At 40.2% G+C, this 15,352-nt stretch overlaps 2 protein-coding genes across 5 annotated transcripts; one reads left to right on the top strand and one right to left on the bottom strand.

Moving 5' to 3' along the window:
- Window positions 1-804: 804 nt before the first annotated feature.
- Window positions 805-14,174, top strand: LOC109405752 (zinc finger protein OZF). Of its 4 annotated transcripts, none has more exons than XM_062855202.1 (4): window positions 821-1,168; window positions 1,237-2,625; window positions 13,488-13,695; window positions 13,994-14,174. In XM_062855202.1, exons 1-4 carry the CDS (start codon window positions 989-991, stop codon window positions 14,134-14,136), a joined length of 1,920 nt encoding a protein of 639 aa, XP_062711186.1. In that variant the 5' UTR covers window positions 821-988; the 3' UTR covers window positions 14,137-14,174. The 4 variants fall into 4 exon arrangements, with proteins under 4 accessions (XP_062711189.1, XP_062711186.1, XP_062711187.1 ...); XM_062855203.1 differs by lacking the exons at window positions 821-1,168; window positions 1,237-2,625 and adding exons at window positions 11,554-11,961; window positions 12,022-13,152; XM_062855204.1 differs by lacking the exons at window positions 821-1,168; window positions 1,237-2,625 and adding exons at window positions 11,557-11,955; window positions 12,022-13,152.
- LOC109433386 (WW domain-containing oxidoreductase) lies at window positions 8,620-10,127 on the bottom strand. Its single transcript, XM_019709818.3, has one exon. It carries the CDS (start codon window positions 9,942-9,944, stop codon window positions 8,727-8,729), a length of 1,218 nt encoding a protein of 405 aa, XP_019565363.3. The 5' UTR covers window positions 9,945-10,127; the 3' UTR covers window positions 8,620-8,726.
- Window positions 14,175-15,352: the final 1,178 nt, after the last annotated feature.

Genomic DNA, 15,352 nt, shown 5'->3' with positions numbered 1-15,352 from the left:
TGCTAAAATTTTGATTATTTTGATTGATTTTTATCAGAAAAATGTAATTTTGCAAAAAAGAGTACAATTGGGCCCATTTTACCAAAACGAATAGTACGCCAAATTTTTTGCTGGAAAAGAGTACATGTACTCTAAAAAGAGTACGTCTGGTAACCCTAGAAGTTCTAAAAATCTGAAAAAAATCATAGTGGCTCAGGAAAAGGTGCTCTTTAGTTTAAAATTAAAAAAAAATCAACAAATTTTTCGAAATTCAAAAACCCAATTTTCATTTATTTGCATAAAGGTCCCATTTTCATTCTAGTCAAAACAATAGACCACCTCACGGTGGAATTCTATCTTTTTCGCTCTTTCAGAGAGTTTGAAAACAACAGGACCAGTACCTGTCAAAATTGACAGGTGTTGGTCCTGTTGTTTTCTAATTTTCCGTAGGAGAGAAAGAGAGCGATTTCTTGATGACGTCACCGTGCAATGGAGTATAGGATTAAAGCGCTGTTTGTTTTGTTTCTTTAGCTATTTAACATTTCACTATTATGTATCGTCGCAGCACCAAATCGAAGTCGTCGTTTGAAGCACAGCTGCGAAATAAAAATTCGAATCTATTTTTTCTGTTGCGCATCATTAAGCTAATTAAGAGCTACGATTAACACTAATCCTAATTGAGTTGCGACTTTTCTAAGTATGGTTTAAAATCAATTTTCCCTCCGCCGGTCACTTCGGATTTAAAGCAAATGCATAATATCTTGACATCGCTCAGCATTCATGCATTGATTCATTTCACCCCACCAGTGCATTTTAAACCATGTTCCCATAACATGTTTGCCGCCGATGAATTTCGGCCCTTTTGCATTATTCGTTGATGTGTTTTGTTGTTGTCTTGTTCCTAATAGTGTTGTGTCCAGATCTTACTTTTACACATCAAGAGGTTCAGCAGAATTGTGGTACCTAGAATTCTTTGCTGGGCCAATCTGTTATTACTGAAACATTCTGAATGAAGACGGAAATTGATTTCGAATCAATATGTTTAGAAAAACTGTCGGTTACCAGTACTTGTCGCACCTGTCTAACCACCGACTCCGTCCAGCAGTTGACATCAATTTTTGACCCTAAATTAGGCAATGATGAATCTACGATGGATTTGCTCGAACTCTTACAGCTTCTTAATCTAAAGGTGAGTGTACTGATCGAGCTAAATTTTCATAGCATACATAATTAAACTTGAAATTATCAATATTTCAGATAGCTAAAGACGATGGTTATCCGGAGAATCTCTGTGGCATCTGTTTAGATAGTCTAGTAACTCTCCACGCGTTCCAGAAACAATGCAAAAAGGTTCAACATTTTCTGGAACAGAACTTTGTAAAATTTACAAATTTAGAAGTCTGTGAGAGTAAACCGGATGTCAACATTAGTGATACAGTTTCTGAGAATCTAAGCAATCAGTTAAAAGTCGAACCAGTTGAACTAGAATCGATCAACCTTCCTGATCATAGCAGGCGTGAAAGTGATATAAATGAAGATTCCTGCGATAGCGAACCAAACCTAGATGGGGAACCCACATGGGATCCTCCTGCAGATGATACATCCGAGGATGAAAAATTGATCGACTTGAAGAAGATTCTCGATGGAGAGAAAATCACATGTCCCATATGTGAAAAAACATTCACAACCGTGGCCAACAGAAACAATCACATGTATTTGCACAGTGAGGAGAAAACATTCGCGTGTGATCAATGCGACATGGCTTTCAAATGTAAAATCTATTTGCGCAAACATAGAAAGCGAGTTCACACAGAAGGCAATCATGTTTGCGCCGAATGTGGAAAGAAATTCACTAAAACATCCAAATATGAGTACCATTTGAAGACACATGAACCGGAGAAACAGTATAAATGCCGTTACTGTGAGAAATCCTTCATTCAGCATTACCATAGAAAATGCCACGAACAATCACATCACATCGAGAAACCGGAAAAGCCAACTTGTTTGTGCAATATTTGCGGTAAGAGTTTCAAGCACGAAACTGGTCTCAAGAAACACATTCAAACCAGCCACGATGAGAGCAGGAAAGAGGTGAAAAAGTTTCAATGCGACATTTGCAAGAAAGAGTTCATACAGAAAGGTAGCCTGAAAACGCACCTTGCGGCACATAACAACGTTCGGGCCTACCAGTGTGAACAGTGCGGCAGAAAGTTTACTCAGGCAGGAACACTGATCAAGCATTTAGCGCTGCACAACGCGGAAAAATCGTACCAGTGTGAGTTCTGCAATGAATCCTTCCTGCGGATTCGGGACCTTCGAAGACACCGTCTATTGACACACGGAAAAACCGATGTAAGCGTACAGGTTGAACGGACGCTGGACGATACCCAGGAAACTTCAAGCGAACAAGCGTTGCAAGTGAAGCAAGAAGATCCAAAATGTTCTAGGAAGCGGAAAGATCTACCATATGGATGTGATTTGTGTAATCGGACGTTCAAATTACCGTCCACCCTAGCAGCCCATGTGAAAACCCACAGCGAAGAGCGAAAATTTGCCTGTAATGAATGCGGTAACACGTTCAAGAAGCTTGAACATCTTAAGAATCACATCAACGGGGTACACCTGAAGCAGGCCTACAATTGCGAGGTGAGTGGAAATTATTTATTTTCAGGGGAATGAGTTCCGGGGCTTTTTCATTTTGATTTCTTTACAAAAATAGGTACACTTCTTGAAGGCGTTTGAAAATGAAGATTAGTAACCGTATCCAAGAAAAACAAAATTCTAAATTTATTACAAGTTTTATTTTTGTGTTAAATGTGCTATTTTAACCCTTTATAAGGCCGAGAAAACTAGAAGAGTTGTCAACGCATACTATTATGGAAATGATTATATACATGATTACATGTACAAAACAATTTTTGTTTGAAAGAAACTCTCAAAAATCTAGGTGGCAATATAGTTACCACTGCCCGTTCAGTCCAAAAACGCTGGTGGCAATATAGTTGCCACTGCCCGTTTACCCCAAAAACGAGCTTTTGAGGTGGCAATATAGTTGCCACTGCCCGTTTAGGCCACCAGCGCTGGTGGCAATATTCTTGCCACTGCCCGGTTAGGGTACTTTTCTTCTTTTGACTTCGACAAAAAGCCGGAAAAGACATTTTAGAGTGGATTAGCGCTTAACCCATAATTTAAACTGTGTAGTTCAGCTCATGTCAACCCATAATTTGATTATTTCTTAAAATATTTACCAAATATATTATTTTACAATAAGTTTGAGCTAATTTTTTTCACGAGGTAAAATTTAGCCATTTTTGAGACTACAAGTGGCTCCCAAATTGTTGTTAAAGCTTTGTTTAGTACCAAAAAAATACCAGGCGTTGTTAGTAATCCCAATTTTGCGTAAACCAAAAAAAAAAAGTTCGAAATAAATTGTTATAAAACAGAAAAAAATACAAACAGTAGGTGGCAATATAGTTGCCACTGCCTTATAAAGGGTTAACTTGTAAATATTTCACTAGAATTAATGCGCATTTATAGGGCTCTGGCAGAATAGAGGCCCGCAATCCTATTTGGATTGCCAACATTCAGGCCATTTCGGGCCGTGATTAAGTACTAGAGATGGAAACCTTTCCCAGGCACAGACTTCAAGTTATAGAACTCTAGTGATGAAACCCGAATCGGCAGGCCCCCTTAGGATTAAAAAATTCCTAGACAAAACTCAAGCTATGAAAGCAACTAATGCTGCGAACGAAAGGCATCTTGCCAGACAAAATACAATTACAGGATTGACTGATGGACCAACAACGTTTATGAAACCTCGTCATCCTGTCATCGGAAATTGTTATCCATTAGGGTAACAGGGCAAAATATATGTTTTGTGTTGTGTTTGTCCAAATGTGATGTCCTTATTTATTACGCATTTGTAAGGTTCCACTATAATATGCTATATTTTAATATACATTTGTAGTGCTTCATTATTTTTCGTAATAATGGCGCCCAACGTCGGCACGGGTATTAACACCGCTAGCCATCATGGTTTCTCATAGCGGAAATCATGATGGTTACAGGTCGCAAGCCCTGGTAAAGTGTGGAACGTTTTGATGGCTGTGATCCCTGACCATCATGTAATCAAAATCCCAGGGATACTCAAGTGATCATACTGTTGGGTTGTGGGGGTTGCGTGTGTGGGGTGCATATATTGCCAAGCATTGCTATGGATCGTTAGGGCTGGGTAGGAGCGGGGAATGGATCTACGATTGCTTAATTGCGATTATACCTACTTACTGGTATAGTCGTGGTTCAGCAGTGGTGGTGCCGCTTTTCGCTTGTGTTCGGCCTAGGTGGTTTGTTTAGGCGGTGCGGGTAGGTCTGTATGTACTTCGTACGTGCAGTGCGTACGGCTCCTACGGCTCAGCATTATGGTTACTTGGGTAGTGTAGGATAATTGGGTTTGGGACTGAGGGGGTCGTCATTGATTCTGCCGACACCATTGCGTGCTCATTGTTGACGGTTGTGTTGGTGACGATTTCTTCAGCTTTAGAATCTCATTTATTCCACGCACAAACTTTGGGAGGAGGGACTGCTTTGTAATGCAAGAGAGGGATTTAAACTCTGCGTTACGGGTTGGGCGAGGTCATGCAGATAGAAGCAACCCAGGTGACCATGCGGCTCGGGTCGTGATGGATGCATGAGTGCAGTGTGTGTGGGGTGCGCTACCCTGTGGGTGCAGTTGAGTCCGGGTTGGAGTGGAAAGAGACCCTTCTCTACCCTAGATCGGTTTCGGTTGTACGGACGGGGTAGTGTTTGGCTTATTTGTGACGTGTTGTGTGGGATTTGCGGCCCGAGCTGCGCGGTTACTTAGGAAGTATTGTGCTCTGCAATCTAGATTTTGGTTTTAAGATGAAGCTATGGCTGGGCTGTGCCTCGGATATGTTGGGCGCAGGTCGGGAGAGCTGATGGCGGTTTGTGCTGGAGGGTCTGCTCGATTGGTTAATCACTGGTGGTGGCCAGTTGATTGACTTGTCGGCGCTGCCTGTCATTTGGTTCTTGGGGTTTGTGCTCTCGAGATTCGGGGCGTTGCTTCGTTGTATCTTCGCTTTAATACTAATATTCCTTGTTTGATTTAACTGACTGTTATGTACAGGCGCTTAACTCATTCTATTTCATAGATTGCCAGATTTAAGTGTAATGGTTCAATAGGGTGTTAGCAATCAGAGTGGATTAGAACGAGTTGGCGCCTACAATACACCAACACTAACACACATACACCAATACTTACACGCACACATGCACCTACAACTAGCTGTAAAAGACCAGTGGGCGGGACAATGGTGCCTACCCAACAGTTGTAGGTGGGGTGTTTGGCTTAGCTACATGACTTGGTCCGGCAAGCCCATAAACATCAATTGGTAGACGTATTGCCTAGTGAAAAGACAACGCAGATGGGCGAAAGCCAGGGGATGCGTTGATAATAGCAGAATAGCAGAATGGCGCCCAACGTCGGCACGGGTATTGGTAGGGTCCATTTACTTTCGTAAAATGGCACCCAACCGTAAAACCCACGCGGGCATTGTAAATAGTGTAAATACGTTACGGCCATGAACACTTGCAGTGATCTGCACAACTACGTTGTGAAGTAAGATATCATGTGCTTTGTGATTATTCAGTTATTCCAAGATCGATTGGAATTTCTCTGATCGATTTGGAGGTTTTGTTTGAGTTCGTACTAGTGCCGCCAAGATCGGAAGTCCAATTATATTGGAAGATTCTCTGTTCGATTTGGATTGGAGCCTAGCTACAGTTTTGTTGCAGTGTTGCGTATAATTTAAATTGCAGTGTTGCACATAGTTTAAGTTGCAGTGTTGCGTTTAGTTTAAGTTGCAGTGTTGCGTTTAGTTTAAGTTGCAGTGTTGCGTATAATTTATGTTGCAGTGTTGCATTTCTGTTATCGTAGGTCTAGCCGAACCAACTTTAAGGTCTTCCATGGAAGAGTTGCTTTGTTAAAGTTGGATGTAAGTTAGTTATATGTTAAAGGTACCTTTATATAAGTTTTTATATAATTTGAGTACGTACGAAATTTTTGTGGATGGTTTCATCCACAAAAATTTCTTTTCCGTTGGGTGTGGTTGTATTACAAGTTTTATTTTTGTGTTAAATGTGCTATTTTAACTTGTAAATATTTCACTAGAATTAATGCGCATTTATAGGGCTCTGGCAGAATAGAGGCCCGCAATCCTATTTGGATTGCCAACATTCAGGCCATTTCGGGCCGTGATTAAGTACTAGAGATGGAAACCTTTCCCAGGCACAGACTTCAAGTTATAGAACTCTAGTGATGAAACCCGAATCGGCAGGCCCCCTTAGGATTAAAAAATTCCTAGACAAAACTCAAGCTATGAAAGCAACTAATGCTGCGAACGAAAGGCATCCTGCCAGACAAAATACAATTACAGGATTGACTGATGGACCAACAACGTTTATGAAACCTCGTCATCCTGTCATCGGAAATTGTTATCCATTAGGGTAACAGGGCAAAATATATGTTTTGTGTTGTGTTTGTCCAAATGTGATGTCCTTATTTATTACGCATTTGTAAGGTTTCACTATAATATGCTATATTTTAATATACATTTGTAGTGCTTCATTATTTTTCGTAATAAATTGTCCTGGAAAGTTTCTTTATCAAGTTTTTAGAAACTGTGTGACGAATTACTTTCTAGGTTTAATCACCGCATGACTTTATGATAATTGAATTTTATTGGCTTTTCTCGGTGAACTTAATACTACTCAAAGAAGGAGGGAGTAACGAAAGTGATGAAAGAAACGGTGGATAGAATCGCAAGTGTGCGACGAGAGAAATTGAATAGAAGTTGAAAATTAACTGAGGGTCATAATTGAACAACACAATCACAACGACGACCCCTTTGCCTAACGTCCTCGTGTTGTTCGGCTTTGCTTTCGGTTCTATCGATCTGTGACACTTGTTCAGAGATTCATATCGAGCGAACGTTACTTATTTGATTTTTCACTGAGTAAACCCAATAAAATTCAATTATCATAAAGTCATGCTGTGATTAAACCTAGAAAGTAAAATCCAGTTGGCAAGAAATAATGAAACTCGGTTCGAATAAGATCATTTGGACACAATAGGAGCATACGAGATGAAATCGCGAAAAATCAAATAAGTAACGTTCTCCTAGTCGTTCTCTGAATCTCTGAACAAGTGTCACAGATCGATAGAACCGAAAGCAAAGCCGAACAACATTTAACAGATCACAACCACGATCTTTTTGCCTGTCTAGGGCTAGTAGTCATCATCAAACTACTAGTACAGTGACCCCACACCGATGAATCATCTCAATTTTGTACACTATTTATGAATCACTATGTTGATCAAATGAGTGATCCATAAACTGTGATCATTTTTGCCGATTCATAAATTGTGTGGTCACTGTACCTAGCCGTTCAACACGAGGACGTTAGGCAAAGGGGTCGTCGTTGTGATTGTGTTGTTCAATTATGGCCCTCAGTTAATTTTCAACTTCTATTCAATTTCTCTCGTCGCACACTTGCGATTCTATCCACCGTTTCTTTTATTCCTTTCGTTACACCCTCCTTCTTTGAGTAGTATTAAGTTCACCGAGAAAAGCCAATAAAATTCAATTATCATGTGTGACGAATTGCACCATAAGAATCTCAATTGTTTTCTTTAAGTAACCTCACAAAAATACGTTACCTCACCTATAGTGTATCAAACAATTGTCCATACAGCAATTTTTGGTCAACATAATTTTTCATTCAATTGTTCATAACTTTGTTATGCGTCAATCAAAAACGCTGATATTTTGACCAATCATGAATCATACATTGAAGCCCCATTGGTAAAATTTTGAGCTAGATCGAATAAGTTTTCTGAAAGTTATAGAACTTTTAGAAAAACTTATAAGATTTTTGAACACATTTTTAAAACATTATGTCTCAGTATGTACTCGATGAAACATATTTTTTGTGTGTTACAGCTGATACCTAAGGTTTTCATATGCAGCTACTTTTGAGGTTTTATATTCACTACAAAAAATATGAAAAGTGTGCTGATGAGATTGCCAAATTTTGGTCTACGTGGTTTATGAACAGCCCCAATAACTTCAGCCGTAAAATACAAAGGCGCATCATCAGTGGAAGTCGGGTTCCACAAGAACCTGCGGTCGAAAAAGATTTACCCTCTCGTCGAACGTACCATGTACAAAACGCTGATTAGCCCGGTGGTTCTCAACGGGCACGAGGCCTGGATTATGGTCGAGGAGGACATGCAAGCACATGAGGTGTTCGAGAGTCGGGTGCTTAAGATCATCTTTATAGGTGTGCAGGAGAACGATGTGTAGCGGCGAAGAATGAAACACGATCTCGCAGCACTCGACGGCGAACCTAGCATCCGAGAGGTGATAGAAATGGAAGGATACGATGGGCCATTGTTGTGAGACTGCCGAACAACAACCCTGCAAACCTGGTTTTCGTAAGAGATCCGGATGGCACAAGAAGATCTGGAGGGCAGCGTGCAAGAAGGGCGGACCAGGACTCTAGTCACGTTCGATCATCGGTGCTCTAAAGACACCTTCGGCGGGAAAGGGTTGAAAGATGTGATAGGAGTAATAGGTGTTTATTACAAATTGGTTACATAGTTTATTGAATGCATAAGACGAAGTAACATGGCAGTCTTCTCTTGAGCCATCGAACCCGACGATCATCACCTATTTTACCGCTCGTTCGATCATCTTCTCACTGAGCATCCAGAGGCTTTGCTGCATGCGCTCATTCTTGGATAGTCCACTGGGATCGCAGACGTAGCAGTTGTTAAAGTACAATCCAGTGAAGCCATTCAATTCCGGGGCTGTAGCACAGTAGATGGTAGTACTGGCCGCTTGTTGGAGTGATTTGGTAAAAGGTCTCACAATCGTGAACAGCAGTCGATAGAACCACCAGTTGCGAGCAAGTTGCGATGACACCATATTACCGGGATGAAGCGAGAACACCGATATGCCTCGTGTTTTCCATCGTTTGGACAGCTCACACGCGAAAAGGACGTTCAAAAGTTTTGCGTTGTTGTAAGCCATCATGCTCCAAAATTTATTGGATGGAGGAGAAAGATCAGTTTCGGATAACTCTTTCGGCAATCTGCTGAAGCGATGTGACTCGGATGATACCACAACAACTCTTGATGTATGATCCAGCAGATCAGAAAGAAGATTGGTCAGATGGAAATGGGATAAATGTGACACTTGAAAAGTAGTTTCGAAACCATCGTCCGTAGTGCTGTACGGTAAGGCAAATACTCCAGCATTCAAGATCAAATAGTCCAAATGCTTATGTTCGGTTTTCACTTCTTGAACACACTTTCCGACTGAATGCAGACTTGCCAGATCCAGCTTCACAAACTTGCACTTTTGTCCTGCAGTTTCCTTCTCAGTTGCTATTTTGTCAATGGCTTCCTTCGTAGCGGATTCATTGCGGCAGGCAAAAATTACCTCACAACCGTGCAAAGCAAGTGACCGCGCCGTCTCAAAACCAATCCCGGCATTGGCTCCGGTGATCAACGCTATTTTTCCACTCAGATCCCTACCATGGAGCACTTGAAGGGCGTTCGTGCCACTGTCGAATCGCTGCCGCAACTCTCCCACCACTTGGGGTGCTTCTTCTACTGCAAACGCCAGACGCGGATCGGTGTAGGACTTCCTCTGAGTGGCATCTTCAACGAAAACAATCTTTCCCGTCGTTTCTTCCACCTGTTTGCTCCAGCCCAGTGGCAGCTCTCCCGACACTCGTTTCGCTTTACCTGTTCTGGGGTGCGTCCACTGAGTGGTTTTGCTTTGGTGATTCACGTAATAAACGAACCCGTCGTTGGTGGCTCGTTCTTCCCATGCCGGCGGCAACTCGTCTTCCGAGTCCGATTCTGGGAGGGGTACCGGCATTATTCTATTTTGATTAAAATTATTAACTTAAACGTGTACTTTACTTAAACTGAACTATTTTTATTAACTTTAGAATACCGCTTATCGGTACGGTATCGGTATCGCGCTACGAGAAGATAAGGATAAAGACTAAACACAAGCCTCAAGTGTACGTATCAGGAATCAGTTGTACCAATGGCCGAATTTGGTGGGTGAAAAAGGTTAAAAGCACCCACCCTTTAAAAAACAATAAATTATGAATGAAAGAGAATTGAAATGAACTATTTTATGCAATATTAAATTTTTCAAGAATTTATCAGATGCTGTTTTGCATAATTTTGACAAAAAAAAGAATGATTTTTAATTGATTTATTTTATTAGTATAGCGCATTTAGTTCACCACTGGACTATCGCACTAGTTTTCACGAGTGCGAAAACGCTAATAAAAGTGGGCGATTGCATCAAATCAACTCGGTGTCTTCAGAGCACTTGTTCACCATAGATTGAAGAAATAGTGCGCCGAAGACATCAACCTGATTTGATGCAATCGCGCAATTTTATTTACGTTTTCGCACTTATGAAGTCGCAGTTCGCAGTCCAGTGGTGAACTAAATGCGGTATATATACTTTCAGCGATACAATGAATTAATAAAAAAGTATTTTATTTATTTAATTAGATTTTTAGATTTTATCATAATAAAAAAGTAGAAATCTTGATTATATTATTTGCAGTTTTAAAACTAGCCCACGTGAGTAAAGCTGGAGTAATCAGTAAGTAGGTACTAAATCTCAAGCGTTTGAAAAAAATGATCAACGAGAGCACTCGAACATGTTACTTTAGTCCGTATAAAAAAAATCTTGAATTTTTGTAGGTATTGTACCGTGGGATGCCCTAATTTCGCGCGGGTCCAAATTTCGCTCACTGATCATATTTAGTGAACATAATCATAGAACTAACCGTTGCATTGTCCAAATTTTACTTTAGATAGTATAGTTAAAGTGGAATTGGGACAGTTGCACAATTGTTTTTATGATTATGATGTTTAAAAATGATCAGTGAGCGAAATTTGGACCCGCGCGAAATTAGGGCACCCCACGGTAGCAGAGATTTAAAATTTAAAATGAACTATTGTGTAATTTTTCAACAATTTTCTCTATGAGAATAAAACATTTTCTTTTAATTTTTTTTAATTATACATTAAATTGTACTCATTGTTGTACGTACGCACGAGTGATTTGTGAAAAATATTAATGAAGCCCAGGGACCCAAATCACCTTCTTGTTTCGCAAGAATCTTTTTATGTTTATACAATACAGTTCTGTATTGTATTTAATATTCTAGGTAATGTAATATTTAACCCCGCCATATCGTGTCGTGGAGTAAATGTCAAAGTAAGGCTTACAACATACGCCTTTTTAATATGACGGCAGCGCACGGTGCAGCTAATTCACACATTATTTTTTGGAAGATAAACTAACCATAAGGTATTTATCAATCAGAGGCAGTAAATTTATTGCGTATATTTACGATTCTGATAAAAGTTTTATTTTTCATAGAAAGTACCTAGCACAAACACGAAGCACATGTTGTGAATCTTGTGGTTGTGTGTGTGGGCAATGCATATATGAGAATGCGTTGTCAGTACTCTACAGCTCCTCACAGATGTTGTTGAGAGAAGGGCAGCAGCGCCATTGTGTAAATAACTTTTAGCGTGAATGATAATATGTCTGCGTTGTTTATCATTTTTGATGCAGGGTAAACTTCGATACCGCATTCATTTATAGAAAATTCATATTTTGTGACATACAAGCTATTTAAAATAATCTCAATTTTTAAACAAGATCAGTTCCAATGAAGACTGAAATTGATTTACGAAAAGTGAGTGCGGAAGAGCTTTCATTATCACATACCTGCAGAACCTGTCTGGCCACTAATCCCGACCAGCAAATGACTTGTATCTTCGAAACGGAGCTAACTGGCGATTCAACTTCTGTTGATATTTACGAGCTGCTGTTACTCTTGCAACTCAAAGTTTGTGTAAACCTTTATGATACGAACAAAAATGATATGTGGTCAATTCAATTCTATATTTTGCAGATTTCGAAGGATGATGGTTTTCCAACAAAAATCTGTGGCATTTGCTTAGCCCGTTTGGTGGCCATCGAAGATTTCCGAAAGCATTGTGAAAAGGTTCAGAAATATCTTCAGAAGAATTTTGTTAAACAAACTGTATTTCAGCAAAGTACACCAACAAAGGTTGATGATTTTAGCGAATCGGAACATTCAAATTTAGATGCATCATGGCATGATCAGACCGAAATCAAATCAGAGGACGCAGACCATTTTGATAAACATAGAGGTGTTACAAAACCAGGCCGCAAATCGAAGGATGACGCAGATTTCTCAAGCGATTCGGATCTGGATCCCTCGTGGGAACCTAATGTTGATGATAAAGCAGAAAATGAAGGTGCTAAGGATTCCGACAAACACACAACTGGAATAAAGTATAAATGTCGGGTTTGTGAAAAATCATTTAAATACGCCCGATGTCGGTTGAGCCATGAGAAGACCCATTCGAAGAAAACCAATAAAACAACCTACCTGTGTAATGTTTGTGGCAAGGGCTTTAACCATGAAAACAGTCTTAACAGCCATATAAAGAAACACAACACGACCGAGAAGTACTCCTGTGACATTTGCCAAAAAGTATTTTTAATGAAAGGAAGTCTTAAAACACACCTTAATGTGCACAGTAACGTAAAAGCTTTCCAGTGTGAACAATGTGGCAAAAATTTTAGGCAGATGGGGGCCCTCAACATCCATTTGGCACTGCATAATGCCGACAGGCCATACAAATGTGAGTTCTGCAAAGAGTCTTACCTTCGAGTTCGAGATTTACGCCGACATCGGCTGGTAGTACATGCTCAAACAGAACTAACCGTTAAATCACTGGATGAACAAGAAGATTCCGGTGATCAGCTACCGGTCAAACAGGAGATACCACAAAAAGAGAGCTCTAAAAAGAAGTCAAAAAATGATTTGCCGTACGGATGTAATTTGTGTAGCAGAACGTTTAAGTTACCGTCATCGTTGGCATCGCATATTAAAACACACAGCGAGGAGCGTAAGTTTGTGTGTAACGAGTGCGGCGTTGGGTTCAAAAAACTAGCACACTTGAAGATGCACGTCAACGGGGTCCATTTGAGGAAGAAAGCATATAGCTGTGAGGTGAGAATATCAGGTGTACAGAGAAACATGTTTAAATTTGTGGTTTATAAAAAGTGCGAGAAAAACCACTTTTATTGAGATTCTTTGCCTATATTATACGGAAAAAAATATTAAAGTTGACCAAGTTTATATGGGGGTACATTGTCCCGTCAAATGCTATGGAATATGTATGCTGCCCTTCCAAGCATGTCATGGTCCTTTGAATTAAATAGCAAATTAAAAGTTTTTTTGGCAGTTAATTATATAAAAGTAAATTTTCACGAACTTTCGTTGTGTTCTGAACCATGAATCATCGAGTTAAAAATCACCTGACTTTCAATGTCCGTTTCTTCCAGGTATGTAACAAATCGTTTGCCCGGGTAGGTGACCGAAACGTCCACATGCGGTCACACACGGAAGAGAAACCGCATCAGTGTTCATATTGTGGCAGGGGCTTCCATCTGGCCAAGGCTCTCCGGGCTCATACGAGGCAGCATACTGGAGAAAGACCATTCGTGTGCATTATCTGCAATGCTGGCTTTACTTGTCATAAAACTCTAACATGTAAGTATTGTTTGGTGTGTCCCTCCCAAAAATGCACAAAAAAAAGTTTTACCGTCTGAATTGGATTTCTCAAAGTTATAAGATAAAATAGCTAACGGCGTAAATTGAGACCAATATCAGAAACAATTTTGCTTGAATGCATGTGCTTTTGGTATAAGATTTTCCCATACGAATTTCAATAAGTTAGTTGCGTGAAAAAGTAAATCACTGAAAAGCTTCTAGTAGGTCAAAATTAGTATTGCTCCTATGCATATTGTGTGCTACTTCATCTCAATTTTCATCTTTTTTTTCTTTGCAGCTCATACCCGAAGACAACACGCAGGAGATCAACAAGTACTTACAAAAGTTGACGAAATAGCACAAGCGACGCTCTCTGGATCGCAAAAGGAAACGAACGGTTCTTCCTCGCTGGTCGTATGTAAAATCGATTCACAAGCTTAGCTGTGATGGCTCAACCAACAAGATTCGTTTTGTTATAGCATGTGTTTCTACAGGTTCTATTTATCCGATATCTCCTCCTTAGATCAGCTAAGAATCATATTTAGTTAGTGGATCTAACCCTTTTTGGCATAACAGTCGTTTACAGTGACATGTATGGGAGGATAAGTACATACATAGTTGCAAATTCAAAATTGGCTCATTTCAGCATTCTTGGAACTTGCCCTACCTACCATATCTTTCCGACTTTGCACGTTTTGCCTGAAAATCCGGACCTACAACCTCTGCAGTTTCCCTCTTCCATTATTACTCTCTCGTGTTAGTTTAGGGGTGTCAGCAAGAAACAATAAAAAGTTGTCTATTCAAGTGCTGATGATGCATCTTCGTATTTCATGACAAACAAATTTAATTTGGACTGTGTCCGATACGTTTCGTCTTCGACTCATCAGTACAGAGCAGTGTCATTTGCACCGCTAAGGGCCGATTTCTTCACCTCAGCTTAACCGGTAAGCCAGGCTTACCCATACAGTTAAACCTGGCTTAACGCTTAAGCCAGGGTGAAGAAATCGGCCCTAAGGGGCGATTTCTTCACCCTGGCTTAAGCGTTAAGCCAGGTTTAACTGTATGGGTAAGCCTGGCTTACCGGTTAAGCCGAGGTGAAGAAATTGGCCCTAAGCAGACGTAATGTCTAGCAGAGCATAGTACTCACTTATGACGACAACACGCTACAGGTTAGTCACACATTATTGTGGGAAAGATTGGCGAAATTTAATGTGATTTAATTTAATTGTGATACATAAAATGTACAAATGAGTATTATCGGCAGGTTTATTCTTTTTGTCATGAGGGCTTTCTGTCAGCCGCATTGCCTGAAGCTTGATTGAATAATTTAGCTTGGTTGGGAAAGATTTGAGGCCAAGTTTGAGTTCAACAGGTTTCAACAAACCCCTCATGACGAAGAGAACAAAACAACTGGAAATACGTAAGTTCCCCTATCTCTCTTACACTTGATCAGATAATAGCAGGGCTGTTACAGATGGCGCGGATTTAGCGTTTCACGCGGTTTTTGCGTTTCGCGCGGATTTCGCGCGTTTTTGATAATTTCGGCGCGGATTTTGCGGAAATGGTTTTCAAATGCACTTACATCAAACATTTAGACTAGTAGCTCAACGAAACCAGAAAAAGAACGTTTTTAAGTTAGTGTTATGGAATACTCCCT

Source organism: Aedes albopictus, chromosome 3, assembly GCF_035046485.1.
Source record: "Aedes albopictus strain Foshan chromosome 3, AalbF5, whole genome shotgun sequence".
NCBI lineage: Eukaryota > Metazoa > Arthropoda > Insecta > Diptera > Culicidae > Aedes > Aedes albopictus.
This window is presented reverse-complemented; position numbering and strand designations above follow the sequence as displayed.

What these genes read in the sequence shown, in the direction of transcription:
- LOC109405752 (XM_062855202.1), top strand. Translation starts at nt 989, where the DNA reads ATGAAGACGGAAATTGATTTCGAATCAATATGTTTAGAAAAACTGTCG. An exon ending in TACAGCTTCTTAATCTAAAG is followed by an intron (nt 1,169 to 1,236) that starts GTGAGTGTACTG and finishes TCAATATTTCAG; the next exon opens with ATAGCTAAAGACGATGGTTA. An exon ending in TTGTCATAAAACTCTAACAT is followed by an intron (nt 13,696 to 13,993) that starts GTAAGTATTGTT and finishes TTTTCTTTGCAG; the next exon opens with CTCATACCCGAAGACAACAC.
- LOC109433386 (XM_019709818.3), bottom strand. Translation starts at nt 9,944, where the DNA reads ATGCCGGTACCCCTCCCAGAATCGGACTCGGAAGACGAGTTGCCGCCG.